Source organism: Bos taurus, chromosome 12 (assembly GCF_002263795.3).
Source record: "Bos taurus isolate L1 Dominette 01449 registration number 42190680 breed Hereford chromosome 12, ARS-UCD2.0, whole genome shotgun sequence".
NCBI classification, from domain to species: domain Eukaryota; kingdom Metazoa; phylum Chordata; class Mammalia; order Artiodactyla; family Bovidae; genus Bos; species Bos taurus.
The window spans coordinates 86,206,410-86,228,799 of record NC_037339.1 but is presented as its reverse complement, the minus strand read 5'-3'; the positions used below and the strand labels follow the sequence as shown (position 1 = coordinate 86,228,799).

The 22,390-nt window shown below is 51.2% G+C and overlaps 1 protein-coding gene and 2 long non-coding RNA genes across 3 annotated transcripts in view; 2 read left to right on the top strand and 1 right to left on the bottom strand.

Annotated features, from left to right (window-relative positions):
- Positions 1 to 477: 477 nt before the first annotated feature.
- LOC112449095 (uncharacterized) lies at positions 478 to 6,598 on the bottom strand. Its single transcript, XR_003037587.2, has 2 exons — positions 3,010 to 6,598; positions 478 to 628 (listed from the first exon to the last, which is right to left on the bottom strand). It is a non-coding gene; the product is annotated as an uncharacterized lncRNA (long non-coding RNA).
- Positions 621 to 2,199, top strand: LOC104973680 (uncharacterized). Its single transcript, XR_009496765.1, has 2 exons — positions 621 to 1,583; positions 1,699 to 2,199. It is a non-coding gene; the product is annotated as an uncharacterized lncRNA (long non-coding RNA).
- Positions 6,599 to 6,684: 86 nt separating the features above from the next.
- Positions 6,685 to 22,390, top strand: part of TUBGCP3 (tubulin gamma complex associated protein 3) — a 35,806-nt gene continuing 20,100 nt past the window's right edge. Inside the window, 9 exon segments of the mRNA NM_001192632.3 lie at positions 6,685 to 6,876; positions 11,889 to 11,996; positions 13,677 to 13,744; positions 17,864 to 17,941; positions 19,296 to 19,471; positions 19,474 to 19,512; positions 20,667 to 20,839; positions 21,545 to 21,663; positions 22,227 to 22,352. Coding sequence (NP_001179561.2) covers positions 6,801 to 6,876; positions 11,889 to 11,996; positions 13,677 to 13,744; positions 17,864 to 17,941; positions 19,296 to 19,471; positions 19,474 to 19,512; positions 20,667 to 20,839; positions 21,545 to 21,663; positions 22,227 to 22,352 — 963 coding nt within the window. The 5' untranslated portion in view covers positions 6,685 to 6,800.

The window sequence follows — 22,390 nt, the reverse complement described above, 5'->3', positions numbered from 1 at the left end:
ACTCCAGTGCTCTTGCCTGGAGAATCCCAGGGATGGTGGAGCCTGGTGGGCTGCCATTTATGGGGTCGCACAGAGTCGGAAATGACTGAAGTGACTTAGCAGCAGCAGCAGCAGCAAGATCCCTGTTATGAAAAGTCATTTATTTTCTTTTAAAAGTGTTTTAAAATTAATTTAAAATATGTTTAAAATCAAAGAAGCAACATCCTGGTTGAACATCATATTTAAAAAACGCGATATGATTCAAACACTGTAAATATAGAGAAAGAAGATCAAAGAACACAGGCAAAAACAATGCTGGAAAACAGGGTGGGTGGAGGATTTTTGCTTCCCAAGCTGGGCTGAGAAGGAAAGTTAGGACTCAGTCCTGGTGCTGCGTATAGTAAAGCCATGTCAGGTGTCAGCCTGTGAAGACCGAGGCCAAGGTTTCAAACGTTCGAGAAGAAGCATAACATACTCACAAAACAAGATAACAGAAAGGACAGCGTCTCAAAAGACTTCTTGACTTCTAAAGTAATTTATCCGTCTACTTACAAGGGCTGGATGACAAGTTCCTGAAATATGTGCGTCTTCAAAGCCTAATTGGAATTTCTCTCTGTTGATCTGATGTCAGAACAGCAAATCATTATGTCTTGAAAAAGAAAAGTGAATATTAATTGAAAAGTTCATTGGAATTTGAAAGACTGTTCACTAGTTTTAGTCAATCAATCACTAACAATATAATGATGGAGTTGTGTACCGAAAGCTCGGTAATCACAAAGCTTTCCTTGGAGGTGGCTTGAATGCGTTTTTCCGACCGTGTCGAGTGTGACATGAAAGACAGAAAATGAGAGAATTTTAAATCTGGCCCAGGTCAAGGGGAAGGTAGAGCAACCTCGTCACATGGCGATGAAGGGAAGTTGAGTAGCCAGGCGTGGAAACCGTCTCCCACAGGACTCAGCCTCAGATAAGGGAAAATGAGGCAGCGGCATATGGCCACAGAACTCACCGTCTCCTCGCAACATCCATCACCCTGAAGCACTGGGCCAACATAAACTCTGGACTTCATTAATCGCTTCATTAATTGTGCCCTGCCCTAATGCAGGCAGATAGGGCTTCTTTGATGATGCAGTGGATAAGAATCCACCTGCCAATGCAGGGGACGTGGCTTTGATCCACAGTCTGGGAAGATGCCACACGCCTTGGAAGGACCACAGCCTTGTGTGACAAGCGCTGCGGCAGCCCTGCTCTGGAGCCCGCCTGCCGCGACTCCCGAGCCCGTGTGCCGTAGCCACTGAGGTCTTTGCCCCGGAGCCTATGCTCCGCAGCCCTGCTCTGGAGCCCGCCTGCCGCGACTCCCGAGCCCGTGTGCCGTAGCCACTGAGGTCTTTGCCCCGGAGCCTATGCTCCGCAGCCCTGCTCTGGAGCCCACCTGCCGCGACTCCCGAGCCCGTGTGCCGTAGCCACTGAGGTCTTTGCCCCGGAGCCTGTGCTCCGCGGCAAGGGAAGGCCCTGCAGTGAGGAGCGGCCCCATCCACCGCAATGAGAGAGGAGCCCACACAGAGCAACAGGGATCCAGCACAGCCCCAAATGACCAAATTAAAAAGGTTCGTAACAGGGGAGACTGTGTGCCTGGGGCGGATGGGGGTGTGAGCGCTTCTACTCAACTTTCTCTAAGTCTACAATGATGCTAAAACCCACTGTCTACTCGTTATCTTTTAGGAACTCACAGCCTCGTGGGAATGTCAAAGGGCCCAGGAGTCGCCTGAGAGGGCTCCCGGGACCAAGGCTGAAACAGTCCGAGCAAGAAGATGGGTGGTGCGTGATCGGATGCTGAGCACCCACAAGCGCATACCGACGTAAGTGCATCGTTGAATGAACAAACAAGTGGGGGAGAATAAACTAATCTCCACGCAGAAGAAACTTAAAGAATCTGCGTGAATATTTCATGCTGAGGGGAGGGGACCACAGCGCCCTCCTCCCTGCGGCCGGGCTACACGGTGACGGCCTCCCAAAGAGCAAGAAAGAGAGAAGCAACCAACGCCGCCGAGGGCGGCCGACCGAAGTCCACAGCAGCAGGGGGACGCCCCGATGAACTGCAGCCTTCACAGGCTGCAGTTAGGACTGTGCCTGGCCTCTGTGGACTCAGCGCATTTATGTTTAAGCCATTTGTGACCAATTTTGGTTTCAACATACCTTCTTAAAACGTTTCCTCATTCCTCCTGTTCTGTGTTCACTTTTCTTTCTTATTTTTAACGGATGATTTTATTTTTTTTTCTGTTCTATATTCTACTGTGCTGCTGCTAAGTCACTTCAGTCGTGTCCGACTCTGTGTGACCCCATAGACGGCAGCCCACCAGGCTCCCCCGTCCCTGGGATTCTCCAGGCAAGAACACTGGAGTGGGTTGCCATTTCCTTCTCCAATGCATGAAAGTGAAAAGTGAAAGGGAAGTCGCTCAGTTGTGTCCGACTCTTAGCGACCCTATGGACTACAGCCTACCAGGCTCCTCCATCCATGGGATTTTCCAGGCAAGAATACTGGAGTGGGGTGCCATTGCCTTCTCCGATATTCTACTGTATCACCTGTCTAGAGCGAGGGAAAGAGCTTGAGTTATTTTAAGGGACTGGCTCGCATGAGTGTGGGGCTGGCAAGTCCACAGTCTGCAGGGTGGGCTGCAGGCTGGGAAACCAGAGAAGAGTTGGTGTTGCAGCTGGAGTCTGAAGGCTGCCTGCTGGCAGACTCCCACCTCCAGGAGGGTCAGACTTTTGGTCTACTCAGGCCTTCAACTGATCAGATGCGGCCCATCCATACCATTTACTCAGAGGCCACTATTTCCATGTAAATCTCATCCCCCAAACCCTCTCTCAGAAACACCTAGAACAGTGTTTGACCACACATCTGGGCACCACGGCCCAGTCAAGGTGACACGAAACCCACCCTCACATGAAGATCCTGGTGGGGCTGCCACTTGTACCAAGTGGGCCCCCAGCTCTGGGCTAAGCTTGGGCTGCAGTGTAATGCTGTCGACTCACCTGGTGAGCCACAGCTTTTCGCCGGAGCCTGCCCCTTCTGGGCCCTCCGCTGACGGCCGGCAGCCGCCCTGCACGGGGGGCACACCCTCCCAGCTCCCGTTGTGTGGTGGGCCTGGAAGAGCCCTGGTGAGACCACAGGTGCATGTGTCTCCCTGGAGACGTCGCTTCTTCAGGAGCGAGCGCTTGCCAACTTGTGGTCCATCTCCGGTTGATTCTGCGTGCCATGTCTTGGTTCATTTGGGCAATTTTGTCCAGTTTCACACTTTTTTTTTTTGGTGGAAATGAGTTACTTGCATCCTCACCCATCACTTCTGTAAGTCCCACTGGCTTCATGTACTCTGAGGGCCTGTCCTCAGGCACACACGCAGTAACAGGTGTGTCTTCCCAATGAACTGACCCTTTCAGCAGCACAAGACGTCCTTCTCTGTCTCTCGACACTCCTTGTCTCCAAGTGTATTCTGCTGCTGCTAAGTCACTTCAGTCGTGTTCGACTCTGTGCGACCCCACAGACGGCAGCCCACCAGGCTCCACCATCCCTGGGATTCTCCAGGCAAGAACACTGGAACGGGTTGCCATTTCCTTCTCCAATGCATGAAAGTGAAAAGTGAAAGTGAAGTCACTCAGTTGAGTCCGACCCTCAGCGACTCCATGGACTGCAGCCTTCCAGGCTCCTCCGTCATGGGATTTTCCAGGCAAGAGCACTGGAGTGGGTGCCATCGCCTTCTCCGTGCCTGATGTTAATGTGACAACTCCAGCCTTGCTACACTTGCTGTTTTCGTGGTATATCTCTCCTCTGCTCATTTACTGCCAACCAGTGTATGTCTTTGTATTAAAATAGGTCCTCACATAGCCTGTGATTAAATCCTGCTTTTTCCTTCCCTCATTCCGGCGGTCTCAGCCTTTTGACAGGGCGTTTCACCCACTCACAAGCGTGCTGCAGTCACTAGTGTGCTTGGGCTGGATTTATGAAGAGTTCTGAACGTCTTTCTGTTTCCCTCTATGATTTTTGTTTGTCCACTCTCTCATTCCTTCTTCTGGATGATTTGAGTCATTTTGAATTCTGCCTTATTTGCCACTGAGAAGAGCAATCCTGGTTCTTTAGCAAATCAAGGAAAGGCCAGACTCTGCACACACACGAGGAGGGGGATCCTGCTGTGTTGAGGAAGGTTCAGGTGGTTTGGGTTTTCACGTTTTATTCAAACATCTCCATCCCAGATCTTGGGGTCCACTTCTTCTTAATTAGCTGCTGCTGCTGCTGCTAAGTCGCTTCAGTAGTGTCCGACTCTGTGCGACCCCAGAGAGGGCAGCCCACCAGGCTCCCCCATCCCTGGGATTCTCCAGGCAAGAAGCAATCCACCCTTAATAGGAGAGACTTGGTAGGACTGTGTATTCAACTCACACCATAATCTACAACTCAAACAATCAGGATTGGAGTCTGGTCCTCAGTTCTGATGACTCCACAGGTACAGAATAAGAGATTTCTTCTAGGGCTGTTACTGGGGCTCTCTGGTTCTGTCCATGACTGCACCTCTAGCTAGAAATGCAAGGCCCCAGCTTTCCGCAGCACAGTCCACACCACGCGGTCTCTCTGCAGTCATCACCACCGCAGCGAACCCCCATCACAGTGGCTGCTGAAATCGCCAATGTCTTGTCATCAGCTAGGTCTTTGTCCCAAGAAGCCACACAGTCATATAAGCCTTTTCAGTGGTCCCAAGGCCGGCCCCCTCTCCCACTGCTGTGTGATTAGTTATCTGGGGCTGGGGGCCTTGCTGTCGTTGTTCAATAGCTAAGTCTTGTCTGACTCAAAGTGTTGGAACCTCAGCTGGGGATGGGGAGGAGCCAACACTGCTTTTATAAGAAGCTAGAAAGGACTGTCATCTGGTCCCATCACTTCATGGGAAATAGATGGGGAAACAGTGCAAACAGTGTCAGACTTTATTTTTTTGGGCTCCAAAGTCACTGCAGATGGTGACTGCAGCCATGAAATTAAAAGACGCTTACTCCTTGGAAGGAAAGTTATGACCAACCTAGATAGCATATTGAAAAGCAGAGACATTACTTTGCCAACAAAGGTTCGTCTAGTCAAAGCTATGGTTTTTCCAGTGGTCATGTATGGATGTGACAGTTGGACTGTGAAGAAGGCTGAGCACTGAAGAATTGATGCTTTTGAACTGTGGTGTTGGAGAAGACTCTTGAGAGTCCCTTGGACTGCAAGGAGATCCAACCAGTCCATTCTGAAGGAGATCAGCCCTAGGATTTCTTTGGAAGTGAGAGAGTCATTTGCTAGGCAGGTTGATAAGGAGTCTAGGGGTCCCCAAGGAGAGAGGGGTCTGGAATTGTCAAGGAGAAAGAAAGGACAAACTTTTTTTTCTTTCTCCACATTCCTTAGGATTATATAACAATAATGTATCCTGCCTAAGGACAGTCTTTGGATTAAACCTTCTGTTATCTTAAAATGTAAATTATGGGAGTAGACCTGGTCTTTACAAAGATGTATCCTGCCTGAGGACAGTGTTATCTTAAAATATAAGTTATGGGAATAAGTCTGATGAGGTCTTTACAACCTCCAGATATTCTTTGGATTATATAACTTCATTGTTAACACTAGCAAGCGGGTACTCTTTCTGCCCCCTTCTGATGCCTATGTCAGAAGCTTTCTCTATCTCCTTTATACTTTAATAAAACTTCATTACACAAAAGCTCTGAGCGATCAAGCCTCGTCTCTGGCCCCGGATTGAATTCTTCTCCTCTGGGGGCCAAGGATCCCGGTGTCTTCGTGTGATTCAACAAGAACCTTTCAGAAGGAATGATGCTAAAGCTGAAACTCCAGTACTTTGGCCACCTCATGCGAAGAGTTGACTCATTGGAAAAGACTCTGATGCTGGGAGGGGTTGGGGGCAGGAGGAGAAGAGGACGACAGAGGATGAGATGGCTGGATGGCATCACTGACTCGATGGACTTGAGTCTGGGTGAACTCTGGGAGTTGGTGATGGACAGGGAGGCCTGGCCTGCTGCGATTCATGGGGTCGCAAAGAGTCTGACACAACTGAGTGACTGAACTGAACTGAAGAAAGGACTGATGCTGAAGCTGAAGCTCCAATACTTTGGCCACCTGATTCGAAGAACTGACTCATTTGAAAAGCCCCTGATGCTGTGAAAGATTGAAGGCAGGAGGAGAAGGGGAAGACAGAGGATGAGATGGTTGAATGGCATCACAACTCAACGGACATGAGTCAAGCTCCGGGAGTGGGTGGTGGACAGGGAGGCCTGGCGTGCTGCGGTCCATGGGTCACAGAGTTGACACGACTGAGCGACCGAAAAATAACAAGACCCTGGGGCAGGTGCGGATGCTCAGCTAGTGTAGAAAATCATAACACCCTCGTGCTTCCATAAATGGGCTTCTTCCACCCAAAATGAAAGTAGAACCCAAAATGAAAGTAGAACCAAAGACCTTGTAAAATCGGCGTGCCCTGTGAAGGCGCTCCTGGGCGCCCAGCGCTCCCTGCAGGTTCAAGCCCTCTGCCGGACGTGTTTGGGGGCGTCTGAGCACCGTGTGCGTGAGCGGCTGCAGCCGGAACTCTTCCGCCGTGGCCGCAGTGCTCGGGGGGAACTCTGAGGCCTGCGCCCCTGCGGCCCCTGCGCGCCCGGAAGAAGCGGGGCATTGTGGGAGGGGCGCGCGTTTCGGCGGGTTCCGTTAAAATGGCGCCCTTCTTGCCGGCGCTGCTTGCGGGGCCTTAGCCGGTGGGGGAGCCGGGAGCCCGCGGGGCCGGCGCGGGCAGCCCCGGGCGAGGATGGCGACCCCGGACCAGAAGTCGCCCAACGTCCTGCTGCAGAGCCTGTGCTGCCGGATCCTGGGCAGGAGCGAAGGTAGCGGGACTGCGGGCGGCTGCGCTGCGCCCCTGGGCTCTCAGGGTCGGGGCGGCCGGGCCGGCTGAGTCACGGCGGCCCCGGGCGCGTCCGCCACCTCAGGCCGCGGGGCCGGGCGCGCCCCCGCGCTTCTCCGGCCGCCCGGGCCGCGCGCGGCGCCTCCTGACGGGGGCGAGGAGCGGGTCCCGGGTGACGCGGAGGCCCGCCCGCGGCCTCGGTCCCCGCGGTGCGGGCCGAGGGGCACCCGGGATGAGCGCCGTGCGGCCCCGGGCCCGCGGGGCGTCCCTGCCCGCCGATCCTGCGCTCGTGGCGGGAGGGGGCGACGGCGCGGCCTTGTGAGGGCCCTGCGGGCGCTGGAGCGCTGGGTTATTTGTCCCCTAAGCACCAGCGTGGGCAAGAGAGTCTGCAGGTTTTGCAGGAAGACGTGAAGCAGAACCGGAGCGTTGGGACGGCCCCTGGTCCTCCCGCGACTCTTGAATTGGCCCGCGCGACTTGTCTGGCGGTCTGTGATAGCCTCAGGGGCGGACGCTGGCTGTTTCGGTTCAGTCTATGCGGTGACCCCGACTCCACACAGCTCTCGCTCGTTTGTGAAGCTTCTCTCTGCCGCTCTGTTCTCTAAGAAGCCTGGGCTTCTCCCACCTGCAGGCACTGCGCGAGGTGGCGGAGGTGCAGAAGCGGGAGGCAGGGCCGCCTCCTTCCTGTTGGCCGTGGAGGGGAGCCTCCAAAATCAGCGCGCATCCAGTGCTGAGTAGTGGGGTGCCTGGGGAAAAAGCAGGCAGGGCAAACGGCTGTTGAGGGAAACCTAAGGAAACTCGAACGCAGACCCGAGTGCAGACGGGGGGTCCCCGGCACCCCTGGGCCAAGGTCTTGAGGCGGGTGGGGGCCTGGCTGTCTCGTCTTTTGCCCCCAGCTCTTCTGCGCTCTGAATGGCCTTTCTGATTTGACACCCGGATCTCCCAGACCTGAGGATACCCGTAGACACCAGGGAACTGACTCTGGTGGTCGGGACTCAGTCGTGTTTCACTGGGGTTTGCTTTGAACCAGCGGGCCCTCGGTTTTCCCAGAGTGAAGCCACACGTCCGTGCGTTACCGTGGTCACAGCTCGACTGTGACGCTCACGGTGCCCATCGTGTTTCTCAGAATACTTTAACATTTGAGGATCCTGTCGATTGACTTAGCTTCCCCCATTCTAGGAGGTTGAAAAACTTCTTTTCAGAAAGTTCTGCACCCCCTCTCATTTAGAATTTTGTCTAAATTAAGAGTAAATAGGCTCCTGTACACCTTAAACTTACAGAGTGATACACGTCAGTTACAATTCTACAAAATTAGAAGGAAAAAAAAGTAAATAACCTATGAGATCCTCTCAGAATAAAATGTAAAATCCACTAAAATGATGCTCTCTTTCCTCCGTTCTGGACAACTAGGATCGCCAAACAGTTGTATTCATGTTTCCAAATTACGCTTCTGTCCACTGAAGAATTTGTAAGTCTTTAATCGCTTCCCTCGTTCTGTTCTAATTTATTCTACCTCATGAGTAAAGAAGCAGTGCTAATTGCTGCCTTTACAGGGTTTGAGGTTTTAAAAGAGTTTCATTAGTGGGTGTTTTGTTTGTTCACAAAGTAGAACATTTGATTAACTGCTTCGTTCTCTAGTGATGTTACAAACAACTGGCCTTCGGCTTTTGTGATATGCTTTTTTAATACGATGGAACTGAAGCATTATAGACACTTGTTACTTTTTACGTGAATTTCATATGAATCATTTTTTCGTATTTTTAAAAATTTGTAGTTGGCCTCAACAAACCTTCAGAAGCCAAGCCCTGAGCTCTAACGGTGCTTGACATTTTTTATAAAGTTAGTGTAACCATTATTTCCCACCTTTTCCTGCTTATAACACGTGTGGGTTTGCTGGAAACACCCAGGGCCAGCCAGTGACAGGGGAGGTCTCAGCACCCCTGAGCCTCCCCTGGAGAACATTGTACTTCCTATCACATCTTTGGATAGTCGGTATTTCTGTTTTTGGAAACACTGTCCTTGAGGTTGCATCGCTTCCCCTCTGCCAGAGGCAACATTCCTTTTCTCACTTTGCAGTCCTGTTTCTAGTCGGAGATAAAGGAGAAGAGCAGGAGTTTCTGTTAAGTGTTCAAGTGCGAATGCTTAGGTGGGACTAGAGTCCCCTGCACAGTGCGGTCAGACGATGACCTGACCTGGAAGCCCTGTGTGAGGGTCGTGTGAGCCCCGTGCGGGCCGGGATGGGCGTTGTCTTGGTAGCTCATGGGCCGCAAGTGGTGTTGCTGTGGGTTTTTTGATTTTTGAAGATGGTGAAGAGCTCTTGATGAAGTTCCAAATAAAGAATAGTCTTACTCTTGGGGAAATGAATGTGTATTAGATATACATTAAAACGTGTCATGTATTATTAAAATGTTCACTAAATGTTGATTAACGGGTATGTTACTTTTTAAAGCTTTAGGCTTCATTTGAAAATTGTACTTAATGGGCTTGTTATTTTAAATGAATTAGTATTTAAAAATAATCTTGGTTTACATTTCTAATACAGTATAAATAGATAGATGTAACCCCCATAAATAAAAACTTCCAGGGGTCCTCAGTCTTAGAAGTATAAAGGGGGCTTGAGACTGACAAGTTTGGGAACCACAGACCTAGAGCAGTGTTTTGGTTTTGTTTTGAGTACTGCTTTTCAGCTAGCTGTGTGATCAGAATGGCCTGTGGTCCCATGAGAAGCTGATGTGCTGCTGCTGCTCTGGGGAGAGGAGCTGGTGGCCAGACAGTGGTGGCGGGGAAGCCTCCCCGTGCCCGCTGGTGGCCTTTCCACTGTGAATCCTCTCAGTGTGGCGCTTGCTCCGAACGAGTCCATGCGCCCCATCTGCTGAGACTGTGGTGTCTGGCACACAGGCATTCTGACCTGCATCTGGGCTGGGGATTGGTTTAAGAAAAAGCTGATGGATTTTCCAAATGTCTTATCATTAACAGGAAAGACAGACTGGAAGCGTGGCTGGCGGACAGACAGGGGAACTGCAGCGTGGCTGTGGACGGTGGGAGGGACATGCGAGACACATGGACATGTGGAGAGGGTGTGAAGATGGGGGTGTGCCTCTGGTACGGAGGAGGCCTGGATTTGTGGTGGGAGAAAATTCAGAGCTTATGAAACTCTTAGCCTGGGATTTTTGTCTGACATGCCTGAGCATTTTGTTAATGAACTGTTTGTAGAACTCAGGATCCTGGTAGTCAAAATAATTTTTGACTAAAATAGTTACACAGCTCTCCTTTTAAATACGTGATTTCACTGACCCTTTTAATATTTATAAAAGTATTCTTGATGTAGGAAATTGTTTGCGTGTGGAGCAGCGTGAGGAGGAAAATCCCCCTCGAGCCCCGTGACCCCACGGGAGCATTCGCGTTCCTCCCTTTTGCTGTTCCCTCCGCGCGTCTCCCCGTGTCCGAGGAAGACTCCGTGCGTGTGTGCGCGTGTGCGCGTGCTGCTGTGGGGCGGGGCGGCGCCCTGAGGAGCTGGGGGGAGGTCGAGGGTCTCAGTGAACGTGAGCGAGTCCTCGCTGGTGCTGTGAGCCGGGCTGGGGGCTGGCAGGGGCCAGGGGCGGGTTTGTGGCCGCCGCGGCTGGAGGGGCGTTCGCTCCAGGGGCAGGAGGAGGAGTCGCCTGCTCCTCAGGGGACGCGCTGTGACGGGCTGGAGGCTGTGGCGTGGTCGTGGAGGGACATGCTGGAAGAAGCCGAGTCGGCAGGTGTAGGGAGAGAGCGAATTAGCCGAGATGGCGGTGGTCAGGCCCTCTCGCCCACGTGCTGTAAATCCCGGTTGTGTAACAGCCGGGATCCCCTACAGCACTGCGTGTCTCGATGGACCGCTAGGCCGCAGGCCGCGTGCGGCCTGTAAGCTCCACCTGCCGCACCCTGGGGGCGGCTGCCTTGCCGCTGTGTCCGCTCGGTCAGCCACGAGAGAACACAGTGAACCTGCAGCGAGGGCTGCGGAGCCCGTCTGTAGTTCCCGCGGCTCCTTCCGTCGTCTTCAGCTTCCCCGCTCCCGCCTCCACTCCCCGGGTTCAACCAACAGTGAGACACGGCGGACAGCAGGGTTTACTGATCGCCGTGTTTTCTTTGCTCTCGTAGCTTTATGCCTTCAGTCTCCCTTTTTCTCAGTTTAGTGGGGTTTCTGAAGGGCGTGGCAACACGCATCTGTGTTTAAGCCGTCCTCTTATCTGGAATGGCACACGTGATCAAAAGTTACTGCCCCTGTTGGCAGCTTGTGGCCACTCCTGGTGTGTGTGTGTGTGTGTGTGTGTGTGTGTGAATGCACACATAAGCCCTGTTCTGCTGCTACCGTGGTGTGTGTGAATGTATGTGTGTGTGTAAGCCCTGCTCTGCAGGTACCATGGTGTGTGTGCATGAGTGTGTGAGTAAGCCCTGCTCTTCAGGTACCGTGGTTTATGTGTGTGTACGCACGTGTGAGTAAGTCCTGCTCTGCAGGTACTGTGGGGTGTGTGTGTGTATGCACACACATGTGAGTAAGCCCTGCTCCACAGGTACCGTGGTGTGTGTGTGTGTGTATGTGTGTGCACGCACGTGTGTGTAAGCCCTGCTCCGCAGGTACCATGGTGTATGTGTATGTGTGTGCATGAATGTGTGAGTAAGCCCTGCTCCGCAGGTACCGTGGTGTGTGTGTGTGCACGCGTGTGTGAGTAAGCCCTGCTCTGCAGGTGCCGTGGTGTGGCTGGGGCTTTGCCTGCTCCTTAGGATTATCTGTCCAGTTGGTTTTCTGGCCCCGAGCAGCTTTCAGAGCTGGTGGCATGTCACGTCTTTCTTTGCCCATAAAACTCTGTTTAGCCCTTCATCCTGTTGCCTTGTGGCCCTTCGGTCCGATCAGGTAGGGCCTGGGGCAGGTGGGAGGTGGCGCCCAGCGCGCTGTCTTGAAGGAGCGGGAGCTTCAGGTGATCACCGCTGAACCTGACTGGCCATAACTTGCATCCTCTGTTTACCTTCCAGCTGATGTGGCCCAGCAGTTCCAGTATGCCGTGCGCGTCATTGGCAGCAACTTTGCCCCAACTGTTGAAAGAGATGAATTTCTAGTAGCTGAAAAAATCAAGAAGGAATGTATGTATTTTTCTTAAATGTTATCTCGTGTTGCATTGTTAAAACTTGTCAAAGCTTAAGAATATGTACGTGCATCCAGATATGTATCTGTATATTTCTGTATGTACATGTTAATGTCGGGATGGCTCAGTTCTTTCACTAGAACGTGGGGGAGGGGTTGTTTTAAATACTGTTTCAACAACACAACTTGGGTTAAGAATGTGAGGAAGATGAGAAGACTTAATATCACTTGCTGCTTCTCTTGTGATTCACGGTTTTAATCTTGCACGCCTTTTGAGCAGATAACCTAGCATATTATCTTGGCATTTAAACAGCCATGTGAGTTGAGTACCATGTCTGTTGATTGTCGCCATCCAGACTTCCAGTGCTTTGGAACTTCCTGTTGAACATTTTCTGAGATGGTACCGAAGCTCTCCTACACCTTGTCACCTTAGAGAAGAAAGCTGTCAATGTGTTAGCACCTGGTTATGAATGGGTCTCTGACTATGTGTTCTTGGAGAGGCTTTGAGGACCAGGACCCCCTGTGAGAGCTGCTCCTGTCCTGGTCAGAGGGTCTTATTCTCTCATCGCCAGGTCCCCTTTCCTCATAGTTCCCGGGACTTAGGAGCGGGTCCCAGCTGCCCGGGACGCAGCCTTGGCCAGTGCGTTCTGCCTGCGGGCCTGGCTGTTGCAGGTGGTAACGATGCCTTCTAGGAGGAGGTTTCCACAGCACGGTTTCTACCCGCTCCGGCTGTTGCATTATTAACTATGTTTGGCTGGCGTCTACTCGGATGTCCTGTTTCAGAGCTGAGTGCTGTGGCAGCTGGGGGTGGGAGTGAGGCCCTGGCATGAGAGGGTGGGGCCTGGTGGGGCTTGGTGAGCCGTGCAGGACTGAGGTGGTTCAGATCTTGGGGTGACCTAGCGTGTAGCTGTGTGTGAGGTGGGGGTGGTAAGCTGCTTGTCCTGCTGTGAACATGCACTTTCCTTTCTTGTCTGCAGAACTGAACCTGAGAACACTGTAGCTCCTTCTTGATCTCTGATGCTTAGCACATTTTGGATACTAGTGAGAACCCCGATACTGGGTGTGTTCACAGACCGTTTGCTTTGCAGATGCACAGATCCAGGCCCCTGGTGGGCACGTTACACGCGCTGGGAGCAGCTGAAAATAGTCTGTCTTCAGAGTTAAAGGCCTGGCAGCCATGCTGTCGAGTGGGTCCTGAGGATCTGTTTTCAGGAAGGAAATTGTAACCATGTGCAGATTATTCTTCTGCGTGTTCTCTGTGGTTTGAAGCAAGGCTTGCTGTGTAGACACAATGCTCTTCCTTTGCCAGTTACCTGCTGGTGTCCACAGCTGTTTGGGGCCCCTGCCCGAGTGCCCGACCCTGACGTGGGCCCCGGCTGCCTCTGTCAGCTGACTAACCTGGTGGCACTCTGCCTCACTGGATAGAAATGATGGGGTTTTCAAAGATTCTGTTACTTTAGCTAATGTTCACGTAAATTCTTTGATTCCAGCCTAATTGTGTCAATATTTTACAAATTTCGTTTTTTTGATGACTTGATGAAATTCCTGGAACGGAAGTGACTGGTTGCTCTGACTCTTCAGCTCAGGAGTGCCTGCAGACGTCAGTTACCTGCTGCTGTGGGGATAGTGTCGTGGGAGTGAACTTCGTGTCACTAACACGCTCATCTCCGGCCTTTCAGTGACCCGGCAGAGGCGAGAAGCGGACGCGGCGCTGTTCTCAGAGCTCCACAGGAAGCTGCACTCGCAGGTACCGCGTGCGGGATGCGGAGGAGTGGCTGCTCTGCGAGGCCGTGCTCCGTCTCGTGGAGGATCACGGAGCGTGTCTGGTGCTGCCAGGATCAGAGCTCGCAGTCCTCTTCAGTCCTCTCTGCTTCGTCTGTTGTGCCCTCACAATAAGCGTAGCCTTGTTTGCTGACCGTTTTGGTTCCTTAATGCACTTGGGTTTAGTTGGATTCATTGCTTTAAGTTTATTTTTCATCTTTGATAATGTATATGAAGTTACGAAACAGGAACTTTTTTGTATGGTCATTTTTAGGCAGATAGTTTCAAACTGTTGTATCATTTGCTTTTCCTAAAATTTTCTGTATTTTTAAAAGCAGCTCCATCTGTACATTGAAAATTACTAGGGTCTGCCTATCAGATGTCATATCCCAGGGTGCTCATAAGCCTTACCAAGTCTGCAGTGTGAGAAACCTGTGTTCGATCCCTGGGTTGGAAGATCCCCTGGAGAAGGGAATGGCTCACCCACTCCAGTTTTCTGGCCTGGAGAATTCCATGGACCGTATAGTCCATGGGGTTGCAGAGTCAGACACGACTGAGCAACTTTCACTTTCAAGATCCTGAATGGGAGATTAATCAGTGAAAGCTGTCGTGTCTGATAGCATTGGCCCTTCTGTGATCACACATTTGGGTGGTTTGATTTGAACGGTTGCTTTCCACAGTTCAGTTTGGAACCCTGAATGCTTATTCCTGAAATAGTCATGTTTTAAATAGTAGCCGACTTCTGGGGCTGGGAAACCCGTTGGGCTCGGGGCTGAAGGGGGACGGGAGGCGTCAGGGAGCCTCGGGCCTGCTCCTCCTTGTTGCTGAAAGTCTGGTTTTCCGAAACTGCAGTTGTGGTTGCTGTTGCATCCTCTCTCCTGCCCGTCAGGGCCTCTGATCAGGGCATCCGTGGAAACTAATGGGATCTCTGTGACAACCATGCACGAAACCTGGGGTGACTGCTGACTTCTGAATGCTTCAGGACCTGGGTTTCCCAGGAATGCCTGATGCCAAGACCCACATCTTAGACTTTAGAATTATTTTCTTTTTGTCTAATATTCTTTTGTTATGGCCTAAGAAATGGTGTAGCCATCATGGTCAACAAAAGAGTCCAAAATGCAGTACTTGGATGCAATCTCAAAAACAACAGAATGATCTCTGTTCGTTTCCAAGGCAAACCATTCAATATCACAGTAATCCAAGTCTATGCCCCAACCAGTAACGCTGAAGAAGCTGAAGTTGAACGGTTCTATGAAGACCTACAAGACCTTTTAGAACTAACACCCAAAAAAGATGCCCTTTTCATTATAGGGGACTGGAATGCAAAAGTAGGAAGTCAAGAAACACCTGGAGTAACAGGCAAATTTGGCCTTGGAATACGGAATGAAGCAGGGCAAAGACTAATAGAGTTTTGCCAAGAGAACACACTGGTCATAGCAAACACCCTCTTCCAACAACACAAGAGAAGACTCTACACATGGACATCACCAGATGGTCAACACCGAAATCAGATTGATTATATTCTTTGCAGCCAAAGATGGAGAAGCTCTATATAGTCAACAAAAACAAGACCAGGAGCTGACTGTGGCTCAGATCATGAACTCCTTATTGCCAAATTCAGACTGAAATTGAAGAAAGTAGAGAAAACCACTAGACCATTCAGGTATGACCTAAATCAAATCCCTTATGATTATACAGTGGAAGTGAGAAATAGATTTAAGGGATTAGATCTGATAGATAAAGTGCCTGATGAACTATGGACGGAGGTTCATGACATTGTACAGGAGACAGGGATCAAGACCATCCCCAAGAAAAAGAAATGCAAAAAAGCAAAATGGCTGTCTGAGGAGGCCTTACAAATAGCTGCGAAAAGTAAAGGAGAAAAGGAAAGATATAAGCATCTGAATGCAGAGTTCCAAAGAATAGCAAGAAGAGATGAGAAAGCTTTCCTCAGTGATCAATGCAAAGAAATAGAGGAAAACAACAGAATGGGAAAGACTAGAGATCTCTTCAAGAAAATTAGAGATACCAAGGGAACATTTCATGCAAAGATGGGCTCAATAAAGGACAGAAATGGTAGGGACCTAACAGAAGCAGAAGATATTAAGAAAAGGTGGCAAGAATACACAGAAGAACTGTACAAAAAAGAGCTTCACAACCAAGATAATCATGATGGTGTGATCACTCACCTAGAGCCAGACATCCTGGAATGTGAAGTCAAGTAGGCCTTAGAAAGCATCACTATGAACAAAGCTAGCAGAGGTGATGGAATTCCAGTTGAGCTATTTCAAATCCTGAAAGATGATGCTGTGAAAATGCTGCACTCAATATGCCAGCAAATTTGGAAAACTCAGCAGTGGCCACAGGACTGGAAAAGGTCAGTTTTCATTCCAATCCCAAAGAAAGGCAATGCCAAAGAATTCTCAAACTACCACACAATTACACTCATCTCACATGCTGGTAAAGTAATGCTCAAAATTCTCCAAGCCAGGCTTCAGCAATACGTGAACCGTGAACTTCCAGATGTTCAAGCTGGTTTTAGAAAAGGCAGAGGAACCAGAGATCAAATTGCCAACATCTGCTGCATCATGGAAAAAGCAAGAGAGTTCCAGAAAAACATCTATTTCTCCTTTATTGACTATGCCAAAGCCTTTGACTGTGGATCACAATAAATTGTAGAAAATTCTGAAAGAGATGGGAATACCAGACCACCTGATCTGCCTCTTGAGAAATTTGTATGCAGGTCAGGAAGCAACAGTTAGAACTGGACATGGAACAGCAGACTGGTTCCAAATAGGAAAAGGAGTACATCAGGGCTATATATTGTCACCCTGTTTATTTAACTTATATGCAGAGTACATTATGAGAAACGCTGGGCTAGAAGAAGCAAAAGCTGGAATCAAGATTGCCAGGAGAAATATCAATAACCTCAGATATGCAGATGACACCACCCTTATGGCAGAAAGTGAAGAGGAACTCAAAAGCCTCTTGATGGAAGTGAAAGTGGAGGGTGAAAAAGTTGGCTTAAAGCTCAACATTCAGAAAACGAAGATCATGGCATCTGGTTCCATCACTTCATGGGAAATAGATGGGGAAACAGTGGAAACAGTGTCAGGCTTTATTTTGGGGGGCTCCAAAATCACTGCAGGTGGTGATTGCAGCCATGAAATTAAAAGACGCTTGCCCCTTGGAAGAAAAGTTATGACCAACCTAGATAGCATATCGAAAAGCAGAGACATTACTTTGCCAACAAAGGTCTGTCTAGTCAAGTCTATGGTTTTTCCAGTGGTCATGTATGGATGTGAGAGTTGGACTGTGAAGAAGGCTGAGCGCCGAAGAATTGATGCTTTTGAACTGTGGTGTTGGAGAAGACTCTTGCGAGTCCCTTGGACTGCAAGGAGATCCAACCAGTCCATTCTGAAGGAGATCAGCCCTGGGATTTCTTTGGAAGGACTGATGGTAAAGCTGAAACTCCAGAACTTTGGCCACCTCATGCGAAGAGTTGACTCATTGGAAAAGACTCTGATGCTGGGAGGGATTGGGGGCAGGAGGAGAAGGGGACGACAGAGGATGAGATGGCTGGATGGCATCAGTGACTCGGTGGACGTGAGTCTGAGTGAACTCTGGGAGTTGGTGATGGACAGGGAGGCCTGGCGTGCTGCGATTCATGGGGTCGAAAAGAGTCGGACACGACTGAGCGACTGAACTGAACTGAAGTCAGGCTTAATGTAGGGGAGGTGTTCACACATTTTATGATGGCACTATTCTGATAATCGCTGTGTTTGGGAAGCTGGCTCTTGAGAGGGTTATTTCAGGGAGGACATGCCGTGCGTCGGGAATAGGGTAATCTAAAAGCTTGTGCACTTCGGGACTTGGGCTTAGATTTCACGGGTTAAAGCCTCCCAGGGGCTTGAGCTCTGAGAACGTTCTTGCCTGCTGATGCAGCACTGTGCGGTGCCTGAAAAAGGGTGCGTTTTGGCGCCATGTCACCAGGTGGGTTTTAAAATGCGTGTCTATTTTGGGAAATTAGGATAACTCAGGAGAGGGGAAGGTGAAGCTGCGGAGTAGCACAACATTTTCCTTGTAATGTTTTCTTTCTCAACAGGGAGTTTTGAAAAACAAGTGGTCAGTTCTCTACCTCTTGCTCAGCCTCAGTGAAGATCCGCGCAGGCAGCCCGGCAAGGTGAGCTCTGTTTCACATCGCGGTGCCGTCTGAAGGCACGGTGTCTATTGGGACAGTTGTGCCAATTTTTGATCGGAATTGGCTTCTGTACTTAAGAAAATAATATTAGAAAAGGAAAAAACTTGTCTAGGTGTCTAGGCGGCTATGAGGGTCAAGAGGCTTTTTTTTTTTTTTCTTTATTTTTAAGGGCGTTTTTAGTCATTGTGCTGTGTTTCCTTAAGGTGTCTTTGAGAATCATGTTATAATATTACTTCAAATACCGCCTCTGGTTAGGTAGAGCAGAGCTATCGGTGCTCAGATTTTTGCTGTGTACAGTTGCTGTTAGCCTCGCTTTGTTGTTCTTTGAGTCAGAAAAGCTTTTAGGGTTTTCTTTTGTTTTCAGATGCCATGATGAGCATTAATTACTGTTACATCCTGAAAAGCGCATTGTCTGTGGGTTCAGGTTTTGACCTGTGCAGTGTTTTGAAGGTGTGATTGGGCAGCTGCCCGAGTCCCCGAGGGTCTGGTATAACAAGGTGCCCCACTCCAGAAATCTGAGAGCTTAGGAGGTTGGAGAGTATGCGCAAAGGAGTCAGGTTTACCTGGAAAGCCACAGCCTTGAGTAACGAGCCTTCTTTCCTTATATAACAATGCCAGGTTTTAAAGCTATTTTGAGTAATTGTTTGACTTTTAGTTTGCATAGGTTCTGAATAGAGTGTTTAGTTAACAGACCATGTGGGCTTGGGAAGATCCTCTGGAGAAGGAAATGGCAACCCACTCCAGTACTCTTGCCTGGAAAATCCCATGGACGGAGGAGCGTTGTAGGCTATAGTCCTTGGGGTGGCAAAGAGTCGGACACGACTGAGTGACTTCACGTCCACTTTCACTTTCAGGTGGGAGTCTTGGGATTCAGGAAGCTTTCTAAAACTTTTATTGGTTCAAGCACACTTCAGAAATACGACTAATTTACCGTTTAATGAATTCAGCACATCTTTATCGTGCTTTGCAGGTGCCGCGTTTGTTTGCTTTTTTGTAGGTTGAAGGTTTGTGGCAAATGTGCCTTGTCGGGGGATGGTTGCCATTTTAAGCGGGAAGGTGTTTAAGACGTGTGTGTTGCTTTAGAGGCTTGCTGCTGTGTCCGCTCAGCAGACGGAGTGTAGCGTAAGCATGACCTGCAGGTGCACTGGGAAGGCGGACGTTCGCGTGACCTGCTCTGTCGTTGGCTTTCCGGAGCCGGTCTGGACTCTGTCTGAGGTCTGCCTGTGCGACTCCAGGCAGAGAAACGCAGCCAAAGGGAGATGGAGTGTGAGTTGTCTTGTTGGCTGGGGAGAGTCATGTGATTCTGTATCTGCATTCGTGATGTGCTTATTTTCAGGTCTCCAACTATGCCACGCTGTTCGCTCAGGCGTTACCACGCGATGCCCACTCCACGCCCTACTACTACGCCCGGCCTCAGACCCTGCCCCTGAACTACCAGGAGCGCAGCGCCCCGTCGGCCCAGAGCTCGGGCAGCCTGGGGAGCAGCGGTATCAGCAGCATCGGCGTGCACACCTCAACGGCCCGACCCCGCCGCCCCCGTCCCTGCTGCCGGGGTAAGCGGGCAGTCGCGTGGGGCCTCCGCGGTGGAGGCGGGAGCGGCCTGTCTCTCAGCCCGTCATTCAGTCTTCAGAGCCTCGTGCGTGTCCGGGGTGTCTCGGCCCTGGGTCCGATGTGCTCTGTGGTGGGAGTCAGCCGTCTCAGCATGCCCTCCGGGCTGCTCTCGTCTGCGTTGACGGTCAGGTCGGCCGCCTCCTGACCTGGTAACGCACGTGCTGCGGCAGGGCCGGCTCGCAGCGAGGTGTGCGGTGCCTTCGTTGCGGGAACTGGGTGTAGGCTTGCGCAGCCGCCATCAGACGATGTTTTCCACGTGAGCATAATCCGACAATATTTCTGTCATTGTATTAGTCAAGTGAAATTTTATTAAAGATACTGGAAAATAGAATGTGTGTCCAGACACAGGGATTATAAACAGAGTCTAGGATTTTAGAAAGACAGCATCATATACCCCAAAATTTAATCTCAGACTCATATTCTGGCTGAAAGGGTCTGGCTGAAACAGACTTTCTTATTTTCGCCTTTAATATAAGTAGTTGAAATAATTATTGTCATGATACTGACAAAAGCTGTATAGAGAACTGTGAACTAAAGTGGTCTTTTAGACTTTTGCTTAAATTTAGAACTATACGCAAAACCATAGTTTGATTTAGTGTCTCCCCTGCCGGGGGCGGGCTGTTTCTGGGTCCGTTCGGAACCCCCTGGTGGGCCGCCGCGTTCTGAGGCGGGTGGGCCTCTCCCTGCGGTTGACGTTGCTGTGTGTTTCACGCGGACTGCAGATCACACTGTCTGTTTGCATCAAGTGCTGTGAAGGCTGAGAGAGAGGACAGGGCAGCGGGCAGTGCCATCGGTTTTTACTCAACAAACGTGGGTGGGTTTCCAGGGTAAAGTCAGCAGTGAACCCTAGAGTCTGAGCTGGGAATGTATGTGGGTGCTTGCAGGCAGAGCCGGGTTGGCCTGTGACAGCGCCAGGAGGGCTGTGCAGGAGGCGGGAGGAGCCGGGGGGCTGCGGTCGGGGAGGGACGGCCGAGTGGGTCTCGGGCTCACACGGGCCAGTGGCTCACGTGGTGACTCAGGAGGCGTGTCTGCAGCGTCTCAGTGACCTCTGTGACTAGCCCGGTGTGCGGACCCAGCAGGCCCCTCCTCTTTTCAGACAGTCTCACCTGGGCCCGGGGACGGGCGACTGTCTCCGGCAGCAGCTGGGCGCCCGTCTGGCGTGGACGTTGCCTGCAAGCCAGCCTTCCTTACAGACCACTACCTCCAAAGGTGTCCCCAGCGCGGCTTCCCGCAGCATGACGCGGCCGCGGAGAGACGGGGATGCGGGCGGTGAGTGAGGACGGGCTCCGGCTTCTCCAGGGTTTGCAGCCGAGACTGCCCCACGCGCCGCGTGCCGCCTGGGGGTGCCTGTGCTCAGGGGCCTTGGCGCCCAGCCCCGCCCGTGCTCAGGACTGCCGGGCGCGGCCCTGGGTGTGCACCCTCCTCCCCGACGACAGGCCAGGCCGGCCTTTTTACCTGGTGTTTGTGGAGGGTCGCCCGTGCTGGCGGCCGCCCCGAGGGCCCCCAGCTGTGCTCGGACAGGGCCTCTCCCACTGGAACCTCGCCTCTATCTGGGCCTTGTCTTCTTGTGATATTGGGTGACAGTACGTTCTGAGCTGGCCTTTGTCCAGGGTTTGCGGGGCTCATAAGCCTTTGCTCTGGTGGGGGTGGGGCCAGGCTCACGCGCCTGCTGTGTAGTCGGTCAGTCTTCTAACACCGTGTGAAATGGTCACCCATGCCTCTGGGACTGATTTGTGCTGCTCCTAGGTCATACGTTAGACTCCCACAGATTGCTTTGTCTTTTTAAAAAAGACTTGGAAGACAAACTATATGATCTCCATATGCTTTTCAGAAAATCCTTTTTTTTAAAAAAATGTAACTTCATATTCTTTTTCATCTTAAACTCATTTAGCTTTTAAATTTTGTTCTGGTTACAAATATATTACCTAAAACGAATTGTGTCGTGCAGTTCACCGTACGGAAACCATGTTACAGGTGCCGTGGAGGTCACCGAGGCAGCCCTTGTCAGAGACATCCTGTACGTCTTCCAGGGCATAGACGGCAGGAACATCAAGATGAGCAGCGCTGACAACTGTTACAAGGTGGAGGGAAAGGTACGGTCCCCGGACCCGCTGCAGCCCTCCCGAGCCGGGCGGCTGTCCCCAGGGCCGGGCGGGAGCTGCTGCTCCGTGACGCGGGTGGTCTGCAGGCGGGGGTCCTGGCCCCTGTGCGCACCTCCTCCCTCCTGTGATGCTGGTGCCAGGGCTACCTGACGGACTGCTATCCTGGCATCCGTGCCCTGTCATGGGTCCCCTGTGAGGCGCTCCTGCCCGGTTTTGCTTCCTCTGGAGCCTGCCTTTCTCACAGTCCTTCCGTTGACGGTCCGTCCTTCTGCGTCTCTGGCTGTGACTTGGGCGGCTGACGTTGCAGACGGACCTTGCCGCGCTGGGCCCTCCTGGGCGGTGGGCCTCCAGCCTGACGCTGCCTGCGACAGGGTGCCGTCTGTGTCCCGGTCTCACTGTCCTCACTCCGGGGACGCTGTGTTAGTGATCTTCAAGTTTCCGGTGTTGAAGCCTAAGAATTACAAACATGAAAGTACAAGTGGTTGGAAAGAAGTAACAATTAAGATTCCAGCGGTAAACGTAGTTTTTAAACTGTTGACGTGTTTGCTTTTTAGGCAAACCTGAACAAATCCTTGAGGGATACGGCTATGAGGCTGGCCGAGTTGGGGTGGCTGCACAATAAAATCAGAAAGTACACGGACCAGAGAAGCCTGGACCGCTCGTTTGGACTTGTCGGCCAGGTGTGTTCTTGGGAACTTGGGTGGCGCTCACCTCAGGA